Genomic DNA, 18,448 nt, shown 5'->3' with positions numbered 1-18,448 from the left:
GGTGCGGGTGCGCTCGCCTGCGAGGAGGGAAGAGGTGGGGGTCTGATGACCATGTGGGTAGGGATGGGAGTTGGGATCTGAGGCGGAGTAAGTGCGGGTCTGAGAGCGCAGGTGAGGGTCTGAAGGTGGAGGTGGGGGCCTGAGGGTGCAGGTGAAGGTCTGAGGGGCGGAGCCAGGTCTGAGGGAGGAAGCCCAGTCCAAAGGCTGAGGTTCCAGCCTATGGACGCAGAGGCCCCGGGGGCGGAGCACGGAGGTCCGCGCGGCCGGCGGAGGAGAGGCGAGGCGCAGAGGTGCGGATCCCCGGCAGCAGGAACCCGCACCGGGGTCCGGGCTCCGAGATGCGGGTGCACCTGGGCGCTCTGGCCGGGGCGGCGGCGCTCACCGGGGCGCTCAGCTTCGTGCTGCTGGCGGCCGCCATCGGGACGGACTTCTGGTACATCATCGACACCGAGCAGCTGGAGCTCAGCAGCCCGGGGTCGCGGGATCTGGAGGGGGCCGCCAACCGCAGCCAGCCCGAGCCTCTGAGCTCCCACTCCGGCCTCTGGCGGACCTGCCGGGGTAAGGGTGCACCCCAGAGATGGGGGCTGTGGCCGTGAACGCCCCTCTGAGCGGTGCCCTGCTCGCCTGGGACCTGTTGCTTGACCCACACCCCTCCCCCAAGCCCCAATGCACAAAATGTTATGTCTGGGAGCGGGGCGGCAGAGGACTGGGGCTGCAAACGCCCTTCTGAGAGGTACCCAGCTCTGCCCGGCAACCAGTTGTCTCTCCCCACACCCACCTCAGGTGGAGCATCTCGGCCGGGGGGAAGCCATGGGCTGGGGGTGGAAACTCGAGGGTCCCGGCCCATTGGTTTCTCCACCCGTCCAGTTCAGAGCCCGTGCACGCCGCTGATGAACCCCTTCTGGCAGGAGAACGTGACAGTCAGCGACTCCAGCCGACAACTTCTCAGTGAGTCAGGAAGGGAGGGTGGGAATGGACGAGCACCCCGGATCTGGCCACCAGTCTCCAAACCCTTCTTCCAACAGCTGGGCCAGGGCACTGACAACCAGCAGAATTGTGTGTGTGGGGTGTGTGTGTGTGTGTGTGCGCACGCACGCGTGTGTGTTACAACCAGGAGGTGGGCGTCCCTGTTGACTTGTGACTTGCACAGTTTAACATTCACTGGACAAACTGATGACTTTCTCTGTGCCAGGCACCATGCTCTGTGCTGGGGAGGGTTGATTAGGACACAGGTCATGTCCTCCAGGAGCTTTCAGTCTAGTGGGGGAGACATGATAGGCAATTACATTTCAGAGAGACAAATGGCGTGAGGGAGGGTGGGTGGGAGCCAGAGGAGGCACCTAAACCAGCAGGGATCGGGGTGGGGGGGCTCAGATGCTTCCTGGGGGAGGTGGCGTGGAGCTGAATGTGGACAACAGAGTAGGTGCTATCCCACAGGCCAGAAAGCATGTCCCATGTCAGTGTTATTTGTATCTTCAGCACCTAGAACAAGTGCTTGGCAGGGGCAGGAGTGGAGTAAATGTTGACTGATTCCAAACAAATAATTAGGAGGCGTAGAACAGCCCCCTTCGCTCCAGGGGCTGGTGGTGTCTCTCTTGTTCAAGATTCCCCAGTGCCTGGAATCCAGAAAAGGTTTGAGGGTCAAATGCATGAAAGCAAACAGGGGATGTGGAAGGAGAGAAATAAATGTACTAGTTCATATTTGTTGAGGCTTGCCACATATGAGACACCGAGCTAAGTGCTTTTTGTGTATGTCTGCATCGCGTTATTACATCCACCCTATGAAGTAGGTACTATTATTATCTTCATTTTTCCAGTGACAAAACTGACCCCCAGAGAGACACGATAGAGAGGACTGAGTTCCACAGACCTTGAAAAATAGGGGCTATTTTTGATAGATTTCCTGAAGCTTGGGCATGTGACTCTTAGAATAAAGACAAAGTCCCTAGCATGGTTTACAGGCTGGGCTGAGACCCTGTCCAGCTCCATTTTCCCCTTTGTTGGTTCTTCTCTGCCTATGCTGGCACTGGATCAGTTCCTGGAACATGCTAAGCTTCCTCCTGCCACAGGGACTTTGCACATGCTGTTCCCTCTGCCTGGAGTTTCCCTGCCCTACTCTGCCAGCTTGGCTTGCTGAACTCCTACTCACGATACAGATTGTGTGACTTTTTTGGGTTAAAATCTGACTCTCTCATTGGACTTGTGAGCTCCTGAGGGCAAGGACCATGTCTATCTTGCCACTGCTGAATTCCTAAAATTCAGCACAGAGCTTGGCATATAGTTGGCCTTCAGCCAAGGTTAGCTAAGCAAGTATGAGAGTGAATGCAAACCATGTTATACTATGCCAAAAACAAAACAAAACAAAACAAACCTGTTGCTGTCTAGCCGATTCCGACTCATAGTGATCCTATAGGACAGAGTAGAACTGCCCCACAGGGTATCCAAGGAGCAGGTGGTGGATTCGAACTGCCAACCTTTTGGTTAGCAGCCAAGCTCTTAACCACTGCACCACCAGGGCTCCAGTATTACTCTGTAGATGGAAGTAAATATATATTTGTTGAGTGAATGAATGAGTGAACAAATAAGCCAGTACTCTTTCTCTGTAGTGTAGTGGTGTGTGCTGGGAAATACTTAAGCTCTCTAGGGGGTAAAAGTCTTGATTTGTAGTGTTTGCCAATTTCTGTGGTGTAAATACTCCCACTGTGGCCAATTTCAAGCTACCACCAAAATTCCTAAAAATTTAGCAGTTCGCCATCATGAGCGTCGACTGTAACGCACTAGTGCCCAAAGTCCCACAGAAGGAGACATCCCCCAGATACCTGGAATATGCGGGTGGTGGAGGGAAGTTGGGGGTGGAGGAAGGAACTTTGGGTGTCTGTGGAGCACCATTTCAAGAATAACCAAGAGTTTCTGTCTTTGAAGTGAAGGAGATGGGGTCAAATCCCAGCTCAGACCCTTACCAGGACGCTCTGTGATCCCGGGATAGGCGTCCTAACCTCCCTGAGCCTCAGTTTCCACATTTATGAGATGTCAAAACTGTGAGGGGTGTGGCTAGGATTCCATGAACTAACCAGATGAAACAGCTGACCTCATATAGTGCCTGGTTGAGGATCCCTGGTGACTCAATGGTTAAGTGCTCAACTGCTAACCAAAAGGTTGGCAATTCAAATGCACCCAACGGCTCTGTGGGAAAAAGACCTGGTGATCTGCTACCGTAAAGATTACAGCTTAGAAAACCCTATGAGGCAATTCTACTCTGCCCTATAGGATCCCTATGAGTTGGAATCAACTCAGCGGTACCCAACAACAACACTAATGCCTGGTTGTTATGGGATCTCTATGTGACTGAAAGAATGATTGGACATAAAAGTACCGTACATAGTAAGTGCTCAGTAAACCTTAGCTCTTGTTACCATTCCTTCCTGCCTCTTTTTCGTTGCTGTAGCACCTGTGGAAGGTCTCTGGGTAGCGCAAGCAGTTTGCTCTCAGCTGCTAACCTAAAGGTTGGCAGTTCGAACCTACCCAGTGGCACCATGGGAGAAAGACCAGGTGATCTGCTTCTGTAAATATTACAACCAAAAAACCCCTAAGGGCAGTTCTACTCTGTAACACATGGGGTTGCCATGAGTTAGAATCAGCTCGAAGGCAATGAGTTTAACATCTGTGCAGTGCTGACCCTCTCCAGGCTGAGTACTAGCATTCAGCCTGCGTATCTCTGGGTAATGTGGCTGGTTAACTGCAGTCAGGATGGGGCTGGCTTCTTTTTGAGACTGATAATGTGACAGTGCTCCTCGCTGTAGGCTTTCGAGAAGACAGGAAGAACTTATATCCAGAATCGGGTTCATCCGCTCACTCACAGACCTAGGCATAACCCCTAGGTTTCCCATGAACTAGGCATATGGTCCCCAGCAAGCTCCCGGACCTTTCTGAGCCTCAGTTTCCTCGTGGGCAACATATGATAATTATCATCCCTCCGCAGAAGGTGGTTTCGAGGATGAAAAGGGAGAGCATATTTTAAAGAGCTTAACCCAGTGCCAGCCCCCCAAGTGCACACTACGTTGTAGCTGCTATTATGACCATTATATCATTCCCGGCAGAGGGCAGGCTACCCCTTCAGGCCACGTGCCTGTTGCAAATCACCCCAGAAAGAACTTTTTCTCAGAATCTTCTTTTCCCCAAAGTGAATTTTAAGCCTAGCCTGATCTGTTTTATTATGTGAAGACATTTCAATCCTTTAAGGACCTGCTGCTGCGGAGGTCAGAGAGGTGAGGCCAGTTGCCAGTTGACAAGCTCTCTGAGTCACAGCCTCCTAGACAAATCCCAGTGCGGTGGCTGGAAAGAGCCCCCGATTTTCACTCCAGGAGAACACAACTGTGCAGAGCACGTCGGGGTCCAGTCATTTGCTGTGACTGCCTGGCAGACTGGGAGAGCTGTCAAGCCCTGCCGTCTAGCTTGCTTCCTTAGTCTACCCAGCTGCCTGGTGAAGTTGCACATAAACACCAAGCTCCTTCCCCCAACTATTTCCACCAGGTGGCAGAGATAAGTTTTCAATGAAACCGTTTCATTGTCAGCAAAATCGGCCTTGCTTAGGTGTTTTGTATTCTGCAACAGATCTGGGACTTCATGGGTTTGGTTCCTTGGCTAGGGTCTGGAATTATCTTTGGTGGAGGGGAGGTCATCACATTCAGCATAGTGTAAATGAAAGAGCCATGGTCTACAGCCACCAGGATAGCTGTATCTGCCAGGAGTCTTTTGGTGGCAAGTGATAGAAACTCAAATCATATTGGCTTAAACAAGATAAGGAGTTTTGGGTGTCTGTAACTGAAAAGTCCAAGCCTGTTGGGATCAGTTTCTTTCATCTTCTCTCTGGCCTTTGCTTTCTTCTTTTCAGTTTCTACTCTCAGCTAAGTCTTCTCCAACCCTAGCAACCTTAGGAGGAGGCTTTTAATTACCAGGAATTCTTCACAACTTCCAGATGGGTCTCTCCTTGGATCAGTTTGAGTCACATGCCCAGTCCTGAGCCAATCACTGTAGCCAGGGAATGGAATGTGCTGATTGGCTGGGCTGAGTCATGTGCTACTTCTAACAAGGGGTGGGTGGGATGAGCCCTATCATAGGTAAGGGAGGAGAAGTGGGGAGGGTGGTGCCCTAGAGGCAGATCAGGGTGCTATTGTCAGATGCCCACTGTACTGGCATTTGAATCCAGACTTCACCTCTTACCAGCTAAGTGACTGAAGGTGAGTCACCTGCTTCTCTGAGCCCCCATCTCCATAAACGGGCTGTTCTGGGATGAACCGAGATCACATAAGCAAACATCCAGCGCTGGGCACTACAGGAAGGATGAGCTCAACTCATATCTCCTCCTCCTGCTCTCAGTCAACCTCAGGCTTCTCATCTGTCAAGTGAAACAACAATGGCAGATCCACCTGACTCATTTATTCACTCATCACACATTTATTTCAGCACCCTCAATGTGTCAGGCTCTGAGTTAGCTGCCCAAGATAGAACATCGGCAAGACAGGCATGGTCCCTGCCCATGGGGAGCTTACAGTGTAGTTGTTGTTAGTTGCTGTCGAGTTGGCTCTGATCCAAGGTAACCTCATGAATAACAGAACGAAACTTTATCCTGGTTCTGCACGATTTTTACAGTCATGGTCTGCTCAAGTCCGTTGTTGCAGCCACTGTGTGCTTTGCGTGCCTTCCAGTGTAAGAGGCTCATCTTCCAGCACTATACTGGACAGTATTCTGTTGTGATTCATAAGGTTTTCACTAATTTTTGGAAGCACATCTCCAGGCCTTTCCTCCTAGCCTTAGTCTGGAAGCTCCGCTGAAACCTGTCCACCATGTGTGACTCTGCTGGTATTTGAGATACCAGTGGCATTGCTTCCAACATCACAGCAACACACAAACTACCTTAGTACAACAAACTGCCAGATGGGTGGTGGACAGTCTAGTGTAGAAGACAGATAGTAAACAAATGGACAAATGAATAAAGTGGTTTCAAATAGTAGTTGGTATCAGGAAATAAAATAGAGTGATATGATAAAGGGTGGTTGAAGGACGGTAAGAGTAACAGCCAACGTTTACAGCCTCAGTGCCCATGGGAGGACATATGCTTTGTAGCCTGTAAAAACGAATATACTAATGCAGAGAGGACACCAGAGACTGTTCTAGCTCTTTACAAGCATCAGCTCATTTAATCTTTGCAACAATCCCACAAGGCGGGTACTAGTATTATCATCCTCATTTTGTAGATGAGGAAATGGAGGGTCAGAGATGTTATGTGAGCCACCCAAGTTTGCACAGTAACTGGCAGAGCTGAGATTTGAACCTAGGCAGTTTTTTTTTTTTTTTTTTTTTGCAGGCCTACCCTCTTAGAACAGTGCTACACTGAGTATAATTTCAATATAATGTGACTGCGCTAAGACAGGAAGTCATGGGAGCCCAGAGGAGAAGCTCTGAGCCCCCGTTTTTGGGGTTAGAGTCCTGCTTTCCTACTCTGCCTCCTTCAGGGAGGGCACGAGAGACCTGCATTATGAGGAGGGGGACGTAAGGCCAAGCCCTGAGGTAGGACTGAGCTTGGTTTGTTCCAGAAAGAGGAGGAGGCTAGTGTTTCTGGAGGGCAGTGCAAAAAAGGCTTTCTAGATGCACCTTGTGTTCTTCCCAGCTGCATCTGCTGGGAGTCCATGGGGAAGGCCAGGTCATTTTACAGATAAGGACTGCAGACCCAGAGGGGTCCAACGCCTTGCCCAGGGCCACCCGGCACAGCAGTGACGGAAGCTGACCCAGCTGTCCTCTGAGCAGGTGAGAGTGCATGGTCATGAGATGAGGTTTCCAGCTTTCTGGGTGCTGGGCTGTCTGCAGTGACTGGGAAAATTAAAAACCGCCGTCCCATGATGCCTGGAGCAAATTGCAATTGTGGAGATGGGTGGGGGAGACAGAACAGGAGAAGGGATTGGGAACATAAGGGCTGAAGAGGAGGCTGCCTAGGCCCTGGGGGAAATTCTCAGTGTGATTTATGTATAGCTATGCTGGGGGATGGGTATGGGTAGCCCTAGTGGTGCAGTAGTTAAGAGCTTGGCTGCTAACAAAAACGGTTAGCAGTTCGAATCCACCAGCCACTCCTTGGAAACTCTATGGGGTAGTTCTACTCTGTCCTATAGGGTTGCTATGAGTTGGGATCAACTTGGAGGCAACGGGTTTGGCTTTGGTTTTGGTGCTGGGAGGTGAGTGGGGGGAAGGAGAGTGTGGAGGTGGCTGTAGGCCTCAGGTCCTTCACTCCTTCAGGCTGGAAGCTTGGGCTTCAGGCTGCCTCTTCCAATGAAATGCTACCTTTTAAACTTAAAAAAAAAAAGAATTTATACTCAAAGCAATTCCACTTCTCGGCATCTACCACACGAGCACCAACAGGCTTCTAAGAAGTGGCATTTTTATAATGGTGAAAAACAAGATACAACCATGGATGGACATATACTTTGGATGGAAATATTATATAGCTGGTGAAAAGAATATATTCTCGTGGCCAGAATGCCTAGATGCACTGTGGAATGAAAAGAGAAAGTTACAGACTGATATGGGAAGCATGGGGGTCCCCGAGTGGTGTAGATGGTTAGTGTGCTTGGCTGCTAACTGAAAGACTGAAGGTTTGAGTCCACTCAGAGGTGCCTTGGAAGAAAGGCCTGGTGATCTACTTCTGAAAAATCATACTATGGAGCACAGTTCTACTCTGACATACGTGGACTCACATGAATTGGAGCTGACTTGACGGCAGCTGGAACTGGATGGCCAGTATGAGGCCATCTGTGACCTCCCAGTCCTAGAGTTACGAACGAGATTTGTTCCCAAGTCTGTCTTTAAGTCGAATTTGTAGGTAAGTTGGAAAAGGTACATATGGTTCTTAGTAAAAAAAAAAATTAAAACATTTAACGCTAAATAGGAACCTTAGCTATGGACAATGAATAAGGAAGACCGAAGAAGAATTGACACCTTTAAATTATGGTGTTCGCTAAGAATACTGAATATACCATGGACTGCCAGGAGAGCGAACAAATCTGTCTTGGAAGAAGTACAGCCAGAGTGCTCCTTAGAAGTGAGGATGGCGAGACCTCGTCTCACGTACTTTGGACATGTTGTCAGGAGGGACCAGTCCCTGGAGAAGGACATCACGCTTGGTAAAGCAGAGGGTCAGTAAAAAAGAAGAAGACCCTCGACAAGATGGGTTGACATAGGGGCTGCAACAGTGGGCTCAAACACGGCAATGACTGTGAGGATGGCACGGGACTGGGCAGTGTTTTGTTCTGTTGTACATAGGGTCGCCGTGAGTTGGAACAGGCTTAACAGCATCCAGCAACAACAACGGTCAAATGTTTGTCTTAGTGTATAGTATATACTTTACTTTTCTGTGCATATAAAACACTGCCGAACCGTATTTTCATGAGCGTCAAAGAGTAGAGCGTGCGTTTGTTATTATGAACCATTGTATTTATTTTATATTTTAATATAATAGTTTTCTTGGCAGTCCATACCTAAGTACGAGTTGTCTATAAGTCTGACGTTCCTAACCCGGAGAATGGCTGCATACTTTTTCTCTGGGGGGATGCCAAAATTTTAAGATGTACCTTTATTTTCTGTGCCATCAAGAAAGAAAAGCCTAAGGTACTTGAGGATAAGAAAGGAATAATTATTCCTATATTCAGTGCTCACATGGCTTTGCAAAGTGGGTCCATGGCCCAGCTGACAGATGAGGAGACAGGCTGGAGAGAGAAAGCCATTCGTACACTTGCGGTGGAGCTCGACTTTGAAGCCAGGTGTCTGTACACTCCCTCTCTTTCCAGCTGACAACAACACATCTTGGAGACCTTGGCGACACCTAAGACGCAGTCCCCATTCCTGGCCCTGAGGAGCTACCTACTTCCTTGCCAGATGACAGACTCAAGGGCAGATATTTACAAAAACTAAAAAAAATAAAAACAAAAATAAAAAATCCACTACCTCACCAGGCATAATAAGCGAATCTCTCTGAGACCTTTCTCCAGTTTTAAAGGCTCATCAGCAAGGTTTGAAAATAAAGATAATGACATTTTCCCCCACTGGGAAATGGTTCCTGAGACTTTCCTCTTTTTCTGGAGCTTCTGATGTTTCTGGGGAAAAGGTATGTCCCTGCTCTCCTTAAAAGCAGAACTATTACTTTGCTACCCACCCCGAGTCTCCCTGACCTCGAAAGCATCGTGGAAGCTGGTTTTTCCATTGAGCAGTGCTTTGAGCAGCGTGTTAATGCAACAGTCACAAACTCAGCTTTCCTTGGTGTGAGCATCTTGGCTTCTTTCTGGGTTTGCTTTTTTCTTTATTTGCAACAACGTTTTTGAGTTGAAAAGATCTCTTCATGCTTGGGTCCACATTTTTCTTTGGTGAAACAATGACTTTCAACATTTTTGTTAATTCTGTCATGATCACAGCTTTCATTTACTGAGCTCCTAGTGTGGGCCATCCTAGTTGGTTGAATGGTAGCCCCCCAAAAATATAGGTCCAAGCCCTAACCCCCGGCACCTGTAAATGGGACTTTATTTGGAAAAAGTGTCTTTGAAGATGTCATTAAGGATCTTGGATGAGGTCCTCCTGGATGAACTGGATGAGCCCTAAATCCGATGACAAGTGTCCTTATAAAAAGAGGTGAAATGCAGAGGAGAGAAGAGGTGAAGGCTGTAGGGGGTTGACTTGTGCCTCCCCCAACTGCCGACCCCTGGTACCTGTCAATGTGACCTTATTTGGAAATAGTCTTTGCAGATGGAATCAAGTTAAGGTGAGGTCATACTGCATTAGGGTGGGCCTAGAATCCAGTGACTGGTGTCCTTAAAAGAGAAAGGAGAGGGGGACTTGGATACAGAGGCACGTAGGCACACAAGGAAGAAGACCATGTGCAGAGATTGGGGGGATGCCGCCTCAAACCAAGGAATGCAAGGAGCCACCAGAACCTGGAAGAGGCAAGGAAGGATTCTTCCCTAGAGAGAGCCCTCAGGAATGGCAGAGCTGAGACTAAAATGCAGGAATCGGGAATCTTGCTTTCAAGCGCAATCCTGAATCCATTCCCTAAGTCTTTACTCTCCAGCTCGTCCAAGGCAGAGCATCCTGGGAACCAGCTTTGGGGTTCCCAGAGGAGGAAGAAGGTGATAGATCGGCTGCGCCCCCAGCCGGTGCTTACCCAAGTATTCTCATGCAGTCCTCACCCCAAGGTGGGTTTCACCCTTCTCCGTTTTCCAAAGAAGGAGACGGAGGCTCAGAGGAAAGAAGCAGCTTGACCAAAGTCACATTGCTAGTAAGAAATGAACTCCAGTCTGACTCGAAATTCCCCTCTCTTTCTTCTATGATTCAGAGCCCTGGTGGCACAGTGGTTAAGAACTACGACTGCTAACCAAAAGTTCAGTAGTTCTAATCCAACAGCTGCCCCTTGGAAACCCTATGGGGCAGTTCTACTCTGTCCTATAGGGTCCCTATTGAGTCAGAATCAACTCCATGGCAACAGGTTTGTTTGTTTGTTTTCTTTGATTCACTGCTTCTCCATCGCCCATATTCTCAAGTGGAGGGGTTATCATTTCAACTTAGTCAGCCACCCTTGAACTCATTCACCACTGTCTTTGTGTTTTTTAAGACACTTACTGCGTTCCCTGCACTACAGGCATTCATGTCTCCATTCGACATTCCCTTCTGAATGATAAGTTCCAAGGAGCCAAGAATCACATCTGATTCAGTTTTGCACATCTGTGGTACCGAAGCCCAACATACTGCACATATTAGATGCTCGGCAAATGCTCAGCCTGCCCATTCATTCATTCTCTCCTTCACTAATTCAGTCATCTGCTTCACTAATACTTACCAAGCATCTACTGTCTTCTAGGCTGTGTGTGAGTTGTTGAACATTCAAGAATGCAAAAATACACCATGACAGAGAAATTTCCAGGGCCTTCCTGGCCTTGATTCCTCCCCATCTTTGCCTGGGACAGCCCTTTGCCCATTACTAATGCTCTCTAGCCAGAGACCACCGGGAACACACCGGTAGCTGAACCAAAACCTAAAGACAAAAAAAACCCAAACTCATTGCCATTGAGTCGATTCCGACTCATAGTGAACCTATAGGACAGAGTGGAGCTGCCCCATAGGGTTTCCAAGGAGTGGCTGGTGGATTCGAACTGCTGGCCTTTTGGTTAGCAGCTGAGCTCTTAACCACTGCGCCACTGGGGCAGGTAGGGTTTATTGCTCGTTACAACAGAGGAGAACACATGCCATGGGCACTTGTGGGGCAGCTCAGTAAGAGGGTGTTAGGAAGAAGCTGTCCTGGGATTTGAGCTTTAGTTGGGTGATTTTGGAGAGGGTCTAAGGAGTGGGGTTCTCTTTGGATTGTGTGCTGTCAGTGGGGATAGCTCTATGATTGGGCATCTCAGCCTACAGGGAGGTCAGATTGGAGTGAAGCTAAAGGTGGAACTGTGAAAGAAGCAGCAGTCGTAGTGCCTGGGGGAGGAGGGTGTTTGGTATTGTGTGGGTGGCACGATGACTTTGCTTTTCTCTGCGCCTAGACAACATCGTGCGGGGGCTGGCTTTGTCTCACTGTGTCATGGCCTCAGGTGACCCCATCTGATGGGGGAGTCCTGTGAGATTGTTGATGTGCAGCAGCAGGATGGCATGGCCCAGTGGTCAGCGCCAGGCCAGTTCCCGGAGCTCAGGGGCCCTGCTTCTGTCTCATCATCTAGGGGCTTGTCAGAGCTTTGTGCTGAATGAGAATCAGGCCTGGTGTTCTCAGGTCTGAGTTTGGTTGTAATGGCATTCCTATAGTATTAAATGGTTTATAAACAGTTGATGGTAGGTGCTGTTGAGTCGATTTTGACTCATAGTGACCCCATGTGACATTTCTGAGTTATTTACTGAAGCAATGAATGGATACGTGGAGTGACCAGTTGTCCTGGCTAACTCTGACTGGCTCTGCTATGTATATGCCTGTGGTTATGGTAGATACTTTAATGCCTGTTGATATGGTTTGACTCTCAAAAGTGTTGTGATTTGGATGGTAAACCATATAGTACTCAGTACACAGGAGAGAAACTGCTTGTGACTTGCTCATTTTTGTCCCCACACCAGTGATCAGCATAAAGCAAAACTTAGAACAGACACCCTGTGTCTGGGGGATCAGTGGGCAGGGCTTTTCAACCATATTTTATGGATGAGGCTCAGAGTGGTCTAGTCATTTGTCCAAGGTCACCCAGCTTGTATTTCACAGACTCACAACTAAGTGGCCTTTTGACCACACACACACTCCTCCCCCCGACTGCCTGCCCACCACCTCCCAAATATCTCATTCTCCAGAAATTTGACACTTTTCCATATCCACATTCCGAAGGAGAACATCTTTCCCAAGCACATTCAGAGGTGCAGTTGGAGGTGGACCCATTTCCAAGTGGAAGAGAACTTGGAATGGATATTCATGTTCCAAGCCCACAGTCCGCAAAGTAACAGAGGATAAGGCACACACACCAATGAAACCCAACTTCAGCAGGAGATTTTACAGCTCTCCCTCGGGAGCCTGTTCTTACCCGGACGTTTAATTGGAAGTGTACGTCAAGTCCGCCCACAGCATGTCTGGGGAACTCAAAAACGGGGCCGCCAGGGCTGAACCAACTCTGGGAAACCTAATTAATTTCTGAATGAGAAATAATTTCATTTCCTAGCCACAGTCTGGAGGTGAATGCCAGGCATAGGGGAGATCTTACAGGACCAGGCTTCCGCGCCAGCTGCTGTCCTTCTCTGCCCAAGTTTTTTTCTTAAAAAAGAAAGAAAGAGAGAACAACAACAACAACAACAACAAAACAGACAGACCAAAGGTCTTGTTGTCTGTAATCACATTCCATTTTGTGACTCACCAAGGCACTGGGGGATTGGAGACAAAGTGATTTGATCGCTGTGGAGGCTAAATCATCATCATCATCATCATCACACCACCATCATCATCATTTATTTCATGCTCTCTCAATGGGGCCCTCTAGTGAGCATCTTACCTACATTGCTCCGGGTTGCCCTGTTGTCTTTACATGTATTGTTCTTATGATAAGATGCTTAGGTTGCCCTGAAAGATGAGAAGAAAGCATTTCTTCTCATACCCATCTTGTTGCCAAAAGATTTAAAAGGGCTCAGCACTCAGCTCATGGTAAACAACCAATAAATATTTGACAAATGAATGACTGGTTAAAAAAGGAATCATGTAATTGTTCCCCTTTCTGCCTTGGCTACCAGGAAGCTCAGAGCCAAACTGGTGGCAACTGCCTAGACCTTAAGACCTCTACTTCCTTTCTCCCTCCTTCCCTCCTGCCTTCTCTCCTCTCCTCTCCTTCCTCACTCCCCCCCACCATTGGTCTTGATTTTCATATAATTCATTCTTTTCCATTTTCCCATTTTGCAGGTTGTGTTTATCTTTGACTACTTTGCCTTAGGAGTTCTCTGGAAACTACCTCAGAGCCTTTTATGGATGAGGCAAGATAAGTAATGATTCAACCCAGGACTCTGCTTATTAGACCAATCCTCTTGGCCTGGAAACCAGGGGACAGCATCTCTGTCTCTTTCTGATTTGCTTTATTCCACAAATCACAAGGTTCCCACGCCCAGAGAACAATGGTGTCCCCGCCCCCCTCTTTGGTCTGGGCCCAGGCTTTCACCTGGTAGAGTCCCCACTCCCCCATCCAAGGAGCTTGCACGGGGTGCCTCCTTGGGGTAATGAACATGTTCTTGAAAAGAGAAGGGAACTGGTTCTCCCGTCAGAGCAGCCACCCTCTGTATACCAATCATTTCCCAACGATCGGCAAATGCTGTCCTCAAAATGCCACACCGAAGCCCATAGCAGTCCCACAGCTGTCAAGTCAGAGCCAAGACGCAAACCAAGGTCAGCCAAGTCCCAGCACCCCACTGCTGTGAATGATCACGTGTGCGACGATCGGTTTCGTGACTTCTCCCTCATTCACATGCCAGCTCGATCGCATTCATGGGATTCATCCCTTCAACATTCACTGGGTGTCAGCTGTGCTCTGAGCATCTTGTGGTTGTCGGGATTCCAAGGTAGATCCCAGTCTCTTGCTTCAAACAGATATGGAGACAGATGTGCAAACACATTTCATCCCATCCATGAAAATCTACTCAACATAATGAGACAGCGCAGAGGAAGGAGGGCTTAACCCTGTTGGGGGCTATCTAGGAAGGCTTCCTAGAGGAGGGGATGTCAAAGCTGGATGCTGAAGGGTGAAAGGTGTTTGCCAGGTGGCAAGGGCAGGGGGTACCCTTTCTGGAGCAGGACATGATTGTCTCCAGCTGACAGATGAGGCAGTGGAGGTACCAGAGGGTAGCACCAGTGGAGGGAGGCCTACTGTGGCCCTTCTCATGGGGTTATACCGAGGCAGATGCCCTCGAGGTGCTTGAAGCTGGCTGCTCTCGTCCTGATAACAATGATCTCATTGGAGTTGCTGCTGGAGAAATTAATGAAGGACAGTGATGATTACGATTTGGTTTCTCAGAAAGTCTGTCCCCGATGCTAGGAAGTGTGGCTGTGTGCTCCAAGGAGAAACAATGGGGAAGATTCTGAAAGAAGAACAAATTGACTATTGAAATGTCCTCATACAGAATCAAGTGGGAATAAAAACGGGCCTCTCCAGCAACATCTACAACATACGATCCAGCTGGTGGGAGAGCGTAGCCCTCACATGTCGGGGTTCATTTGCTTTTGGTGTATAGACACATAGTTGGATTTTACGTTTCTCTGCCCAGGTCTCCCGCTGAGCGAAACAAGGCCTCCAGGAACTGGTTTCGTCACTGGATGTAGGGCCCGTACTAATCCGGGGTTATCTCATCTCCAGACTCTTAATTCCATGTGCAAAGACCCTTTTTTAAATCACATCACACTCACAGGTCCCGGGTAGACATATCCTTTGGGGGCCACCAGTCGACCCACTGCACCCTTCTACAGTCTGTTTTCAATATAGCAGCCCAAGTGGTCCTGTAAAAAGTAAAGTGAAATACTGTAGTTCTTTGACCACAGACCACTGGGAAGTTCCTACCTAATTCAGAGGAAGTCAGAGTCCTCCCATTCAGAGGAAGCCGGAGCCCTCCTATTCAGAGGAAGTCGGAGTCCCCGCATTCAGAGGAAGCCAGAGCCTCCCCATTCAGAGGAAGTCGGAGTCCTCCCATTCAGAGGAAGTCGGAGTCCTCCCAGTGGCTTCTAAGCCCCAGTTAACACTGCCTCATCCCCTACTGTTCTTCCCGTTGTTCGTCACCCCTCCCAGGCACCCTGCTGTAGGGCACCTCACATCTCAGGGGCTCTGCACCCCCAGTGCTGGGTGGCAGCCCCCTCGCCTCCTTCTGGTCTTTGCTCAAATGTTGCTTCCTCCTTGAAGCCATTAAATTTCCACCCAACACTCCCTTCCTGCTCTATTTTGCCTCTTGTACTTGTCGTCTCCTCTCAGCTATGTCATTTACTTATAACATTTGTTTACTGCCTGGCTCTGCTCACTAGAATGTCAGCTCTAGAGGGGCAGAGGGTGTGGTTTACTCAAGACTAAATCCGCAGTGCCGGGAACAGTGCCTGGAACAGTGTGCGCGTGATAAACGTTTGTTGAGTGAATGAACAATGACAACAGGCCGTACTTCACAGGGGTGTGTGAGGATTGAGATGAAGCTTATAAAACTCACAGTAAGCCTCAATAACATCATCATCATCATCAGAAAAAAGAAGTGCCATCAAGTCAACCGACGAATGGCGACCCCATGTGCGTCAGAGTAGAACTATACTCCATAGGGTTTTCAGTGGCCGATTTTTGGGAAGTAGATTACCAGGCCTATCTTCTGAGGTGCCGTTGGGTGGACTTGAACCTCCAACCTCTCAGGTAGTAGCTGAGCATGTTAATTGTTTGCACCACCCAGGGACTCCCATCATTAGAAGCGGTAGTAGTGATAGCAGTAGGGGAAGTTGCAGAAGGTACTTTTTTTTTTATAGTAGTTAACGTTTCCCAGCATTCCGGTGAGTGTCGATTAAGTGAAGGATGGTAGCGATGCTCCCTGCCTGGTGTCCTCTGTGTCCCCTCCAGTCATGCACGGGACGTTTGTGATTCTGCTGCCTCTCAGCCTGACTCTCCCCCTGGTGTCCTCTGTGTCCCCTCCAGTCATGCACGGGACGTTTGTGATTCTGCTGCCTCTCAGCCTGATCATCATGGTCTTTGGGGGCATGACGGGCTTTCTGAGCTTCCTCGTCAGAGCCTACCTCTTACTTGTGCTCACCGGGGTCCTCTTCCTCTTTGGAGGTAGGCGCCCCCTGCCTGGGGCCCAGGAGGGGCTGGGCGGGGCAGGGCACAATCCTCAGCGGGAGGGACAGTCCCCATCGCCTCTCTGGACTCAATTTCCCTATCTGTGATATCACACATCTGGAAGTAAGAGTGGTTTAGAACACAGGGCCCTTGGGTCTTTGATTCCAAGAAAGAAGAAGTGGGTGGGCGAGGTCCTGAGAATCGTTTTTCATTATTTCACAAAAGAAGCTGGCCAAGTGGCCTTTGCTGCACTCATGGCAGCTTCCAGCTTTAGGGCTGGGGACTGGCGGGAGACTCTGGCTCTAGCCACCCCGCTTTCTCATTCTGATCTGTTGCGACAGAGACTGCTGATTGATTAGAACACAGGCGACACAAACAATGGCCGGGTTACTACAGTCTGTTTGGCAGAGTGGAGCTTTCAAAACTGAGATCCAGCCCACAGCTGTTTGTTCCATGGCTCTCTGTACTGCCTGTGGGTTTGAAATGGTTCATCAGTGACGAAAAGGAAAAGAGGGTGGTGAGACACACACACACATACAAATTGCAGTTCACAGAGAGGAAAAATAAAAGCAGTGCTTGGAGATGAAAATATTGTGAAGTTCTGGGCTCCTCAACTACCCACAATTACTGTTAACATTGGCATGGATAGTTCACCAAATTAATTAATTCTCTAACCCAGCACGACCTAGGAGAACTTTCCCTGATGGCGAGGTGTTCTCTGATCAGTTCTGCCCATCTAGGAGCGATGGGCCACAAGTGGCTCCTGAGCCCTTGACATGTGGCAAGTGTGAAACAGGAACTAGGTCATTAGTTAAATAAATTTAAACTTAACTAGCCACCTGTGGCCAGTGGTTACTGTATTGGACAGAGTAGGTCTAAATGCCTATTTGTCCAGGGCCTACTGTGTGCCGGGCATTGTTCTAGGTGCTGGGGAGCCGAGGATGTTCTTGAGCTCACAGCCTGTTTGAGGGGGGCAGACATCAGTTAAATAGTTACAGAGAAAAATGCAAAATTGCAGTCCTGACCAGGGCAGCTTGGAGGGGTGTGTGGGGCTGTGGAATTGCTGGGAGGTTTGACCAGGGCAGCCTAGGAATGGTGGGCAGTGACATGTAAGCTGAGACATGGAGGATGGATGGCAGTCGCCTATGGCAGGAGGGGTGGGGAGGGCGCCCCAGGCGCAAAGGCCCTGTAATGGGAAGGACATGGGCCCTGGGTGAGGCCAGTGTGGCTAAGCAGGGAGAGCGAGGAGGAGGGCCGTGCGGGGGGGTGTGACCTGGTGTCCTTTTGCCGCCCCTGCAGCCATGGTGACCCTCGCTGGGATCAGCATCTACATCGCGTACTCGGCCGCTGCCTTCCAGGAGGCGCTGTGTCTCCTGGAGGAGAAGGCCCTCCTGGACCAGGTGGACATCCACTTCGGCTGGTCCCTGGCCCTGGGCTGGATCAGCTTCGTCGCCGAGCTGCTCACCGGGGGGGCCTTCCTGGCAGCAGCCCGAGAGCTCAGCCTGAGACGGAGGCAGGACCAGGCCATATGAGCCCAGACATCTGGTGGTGGTGGAGGAGGAAAGGGTCTGGCCTGGGGGGCCTCACGGACCTATCTCAGGTGGCTGTGCCCTCCTCTTCCTCAAAGGCCGCCTGCGGAGGCCAGGGACCATTCCGCCATCCCCTGTGGGCTGAGCTCTGGGTTTGGCTGTTGTCTTAGTGCACTGCACATGTGTCCTTGTATGTGTGTGTCTCTGTGGGCTGGTGGGGGGAGGGCATGCCGAACCCCTGTAACCTAAAATAATGATACTAACCCCTTAAAATTTGCCATTGCTATGTTCCAAACTCTGCAGTAGGTTGCATTCGATAAAAGTCTTCAGAAGGAGGTGGCCTGGCATTTGGACTTCTCACACATTCCGGGGGATATTATTGAAGTGGAACTCTGATTCAGTGAGCTGGAGCTGGGCCCTGAGATCCCGCGTGTCTGCAGCTCCCAGGTCAGGCTGAGGCTACTGGTCTGCGGACCACACTTTGAGCAGCGAGGATTTGTGAAGTATAACATACATGCACGAATGGACACACATATGTATGCACACACATGCACACATACATGCACAAATGGACACACATGCACACACGCATGC

The 18,448-nt window shown here is 49.6% G+C and overlaps 1 protein-coding gene across 2 annotated transcripts; it reads left to right on the top strand.

Moving 5' to 3' along the window:
* Positions 1–338: 338 nt before the first annotated feature.
* Positions 339–17,857, top strand: TMEM114 (transmembrane protein 114). Of its 2 annotated transcripts, XM_064294914.1 has the most exons (4): positions 339–558; positions 868–948; positions 16,185–16,322; positions 17,625–17,857. In XM_064294914.1, the coding sequence occupies exons 1-4, from the start codon at positions 339–341 to the stop codon at positions 17,855–17,857; spliced, it is 672 nt and encodes a 223-aa protein (XP_064150984.1). The 2 variants fall into 2 exon arrangements, with proteins under 2 accessions (XP_064150984.1, XP_064150985.1); XM_064294915.1 differs by lacking the exon at positions 16,185–16,322.
* Positions 17,858–18,448: the final 591 nt, after the last annotated feature.

Source organism: Loxodonta africana, chromosome 12 (genome assembly GCF_030014295.1).
Source record: "Loxodonta africana isolate mLoxAfr1 chromosome 12, mLoxAfr1.hap2, whole genome shotgun sequence".
In the NCBI taxonomy this organism is placed as follows: Eukaryota; Metazoa; Chordata; class Mammalia; order Proboscidea; family Elephantidae; genus Loxodonta; species Loxodonta africana.
Note: the sequence above shows the minus strand (reverse complement) of the source record. Positions and strands in the feature narration are given on the sequence as shown.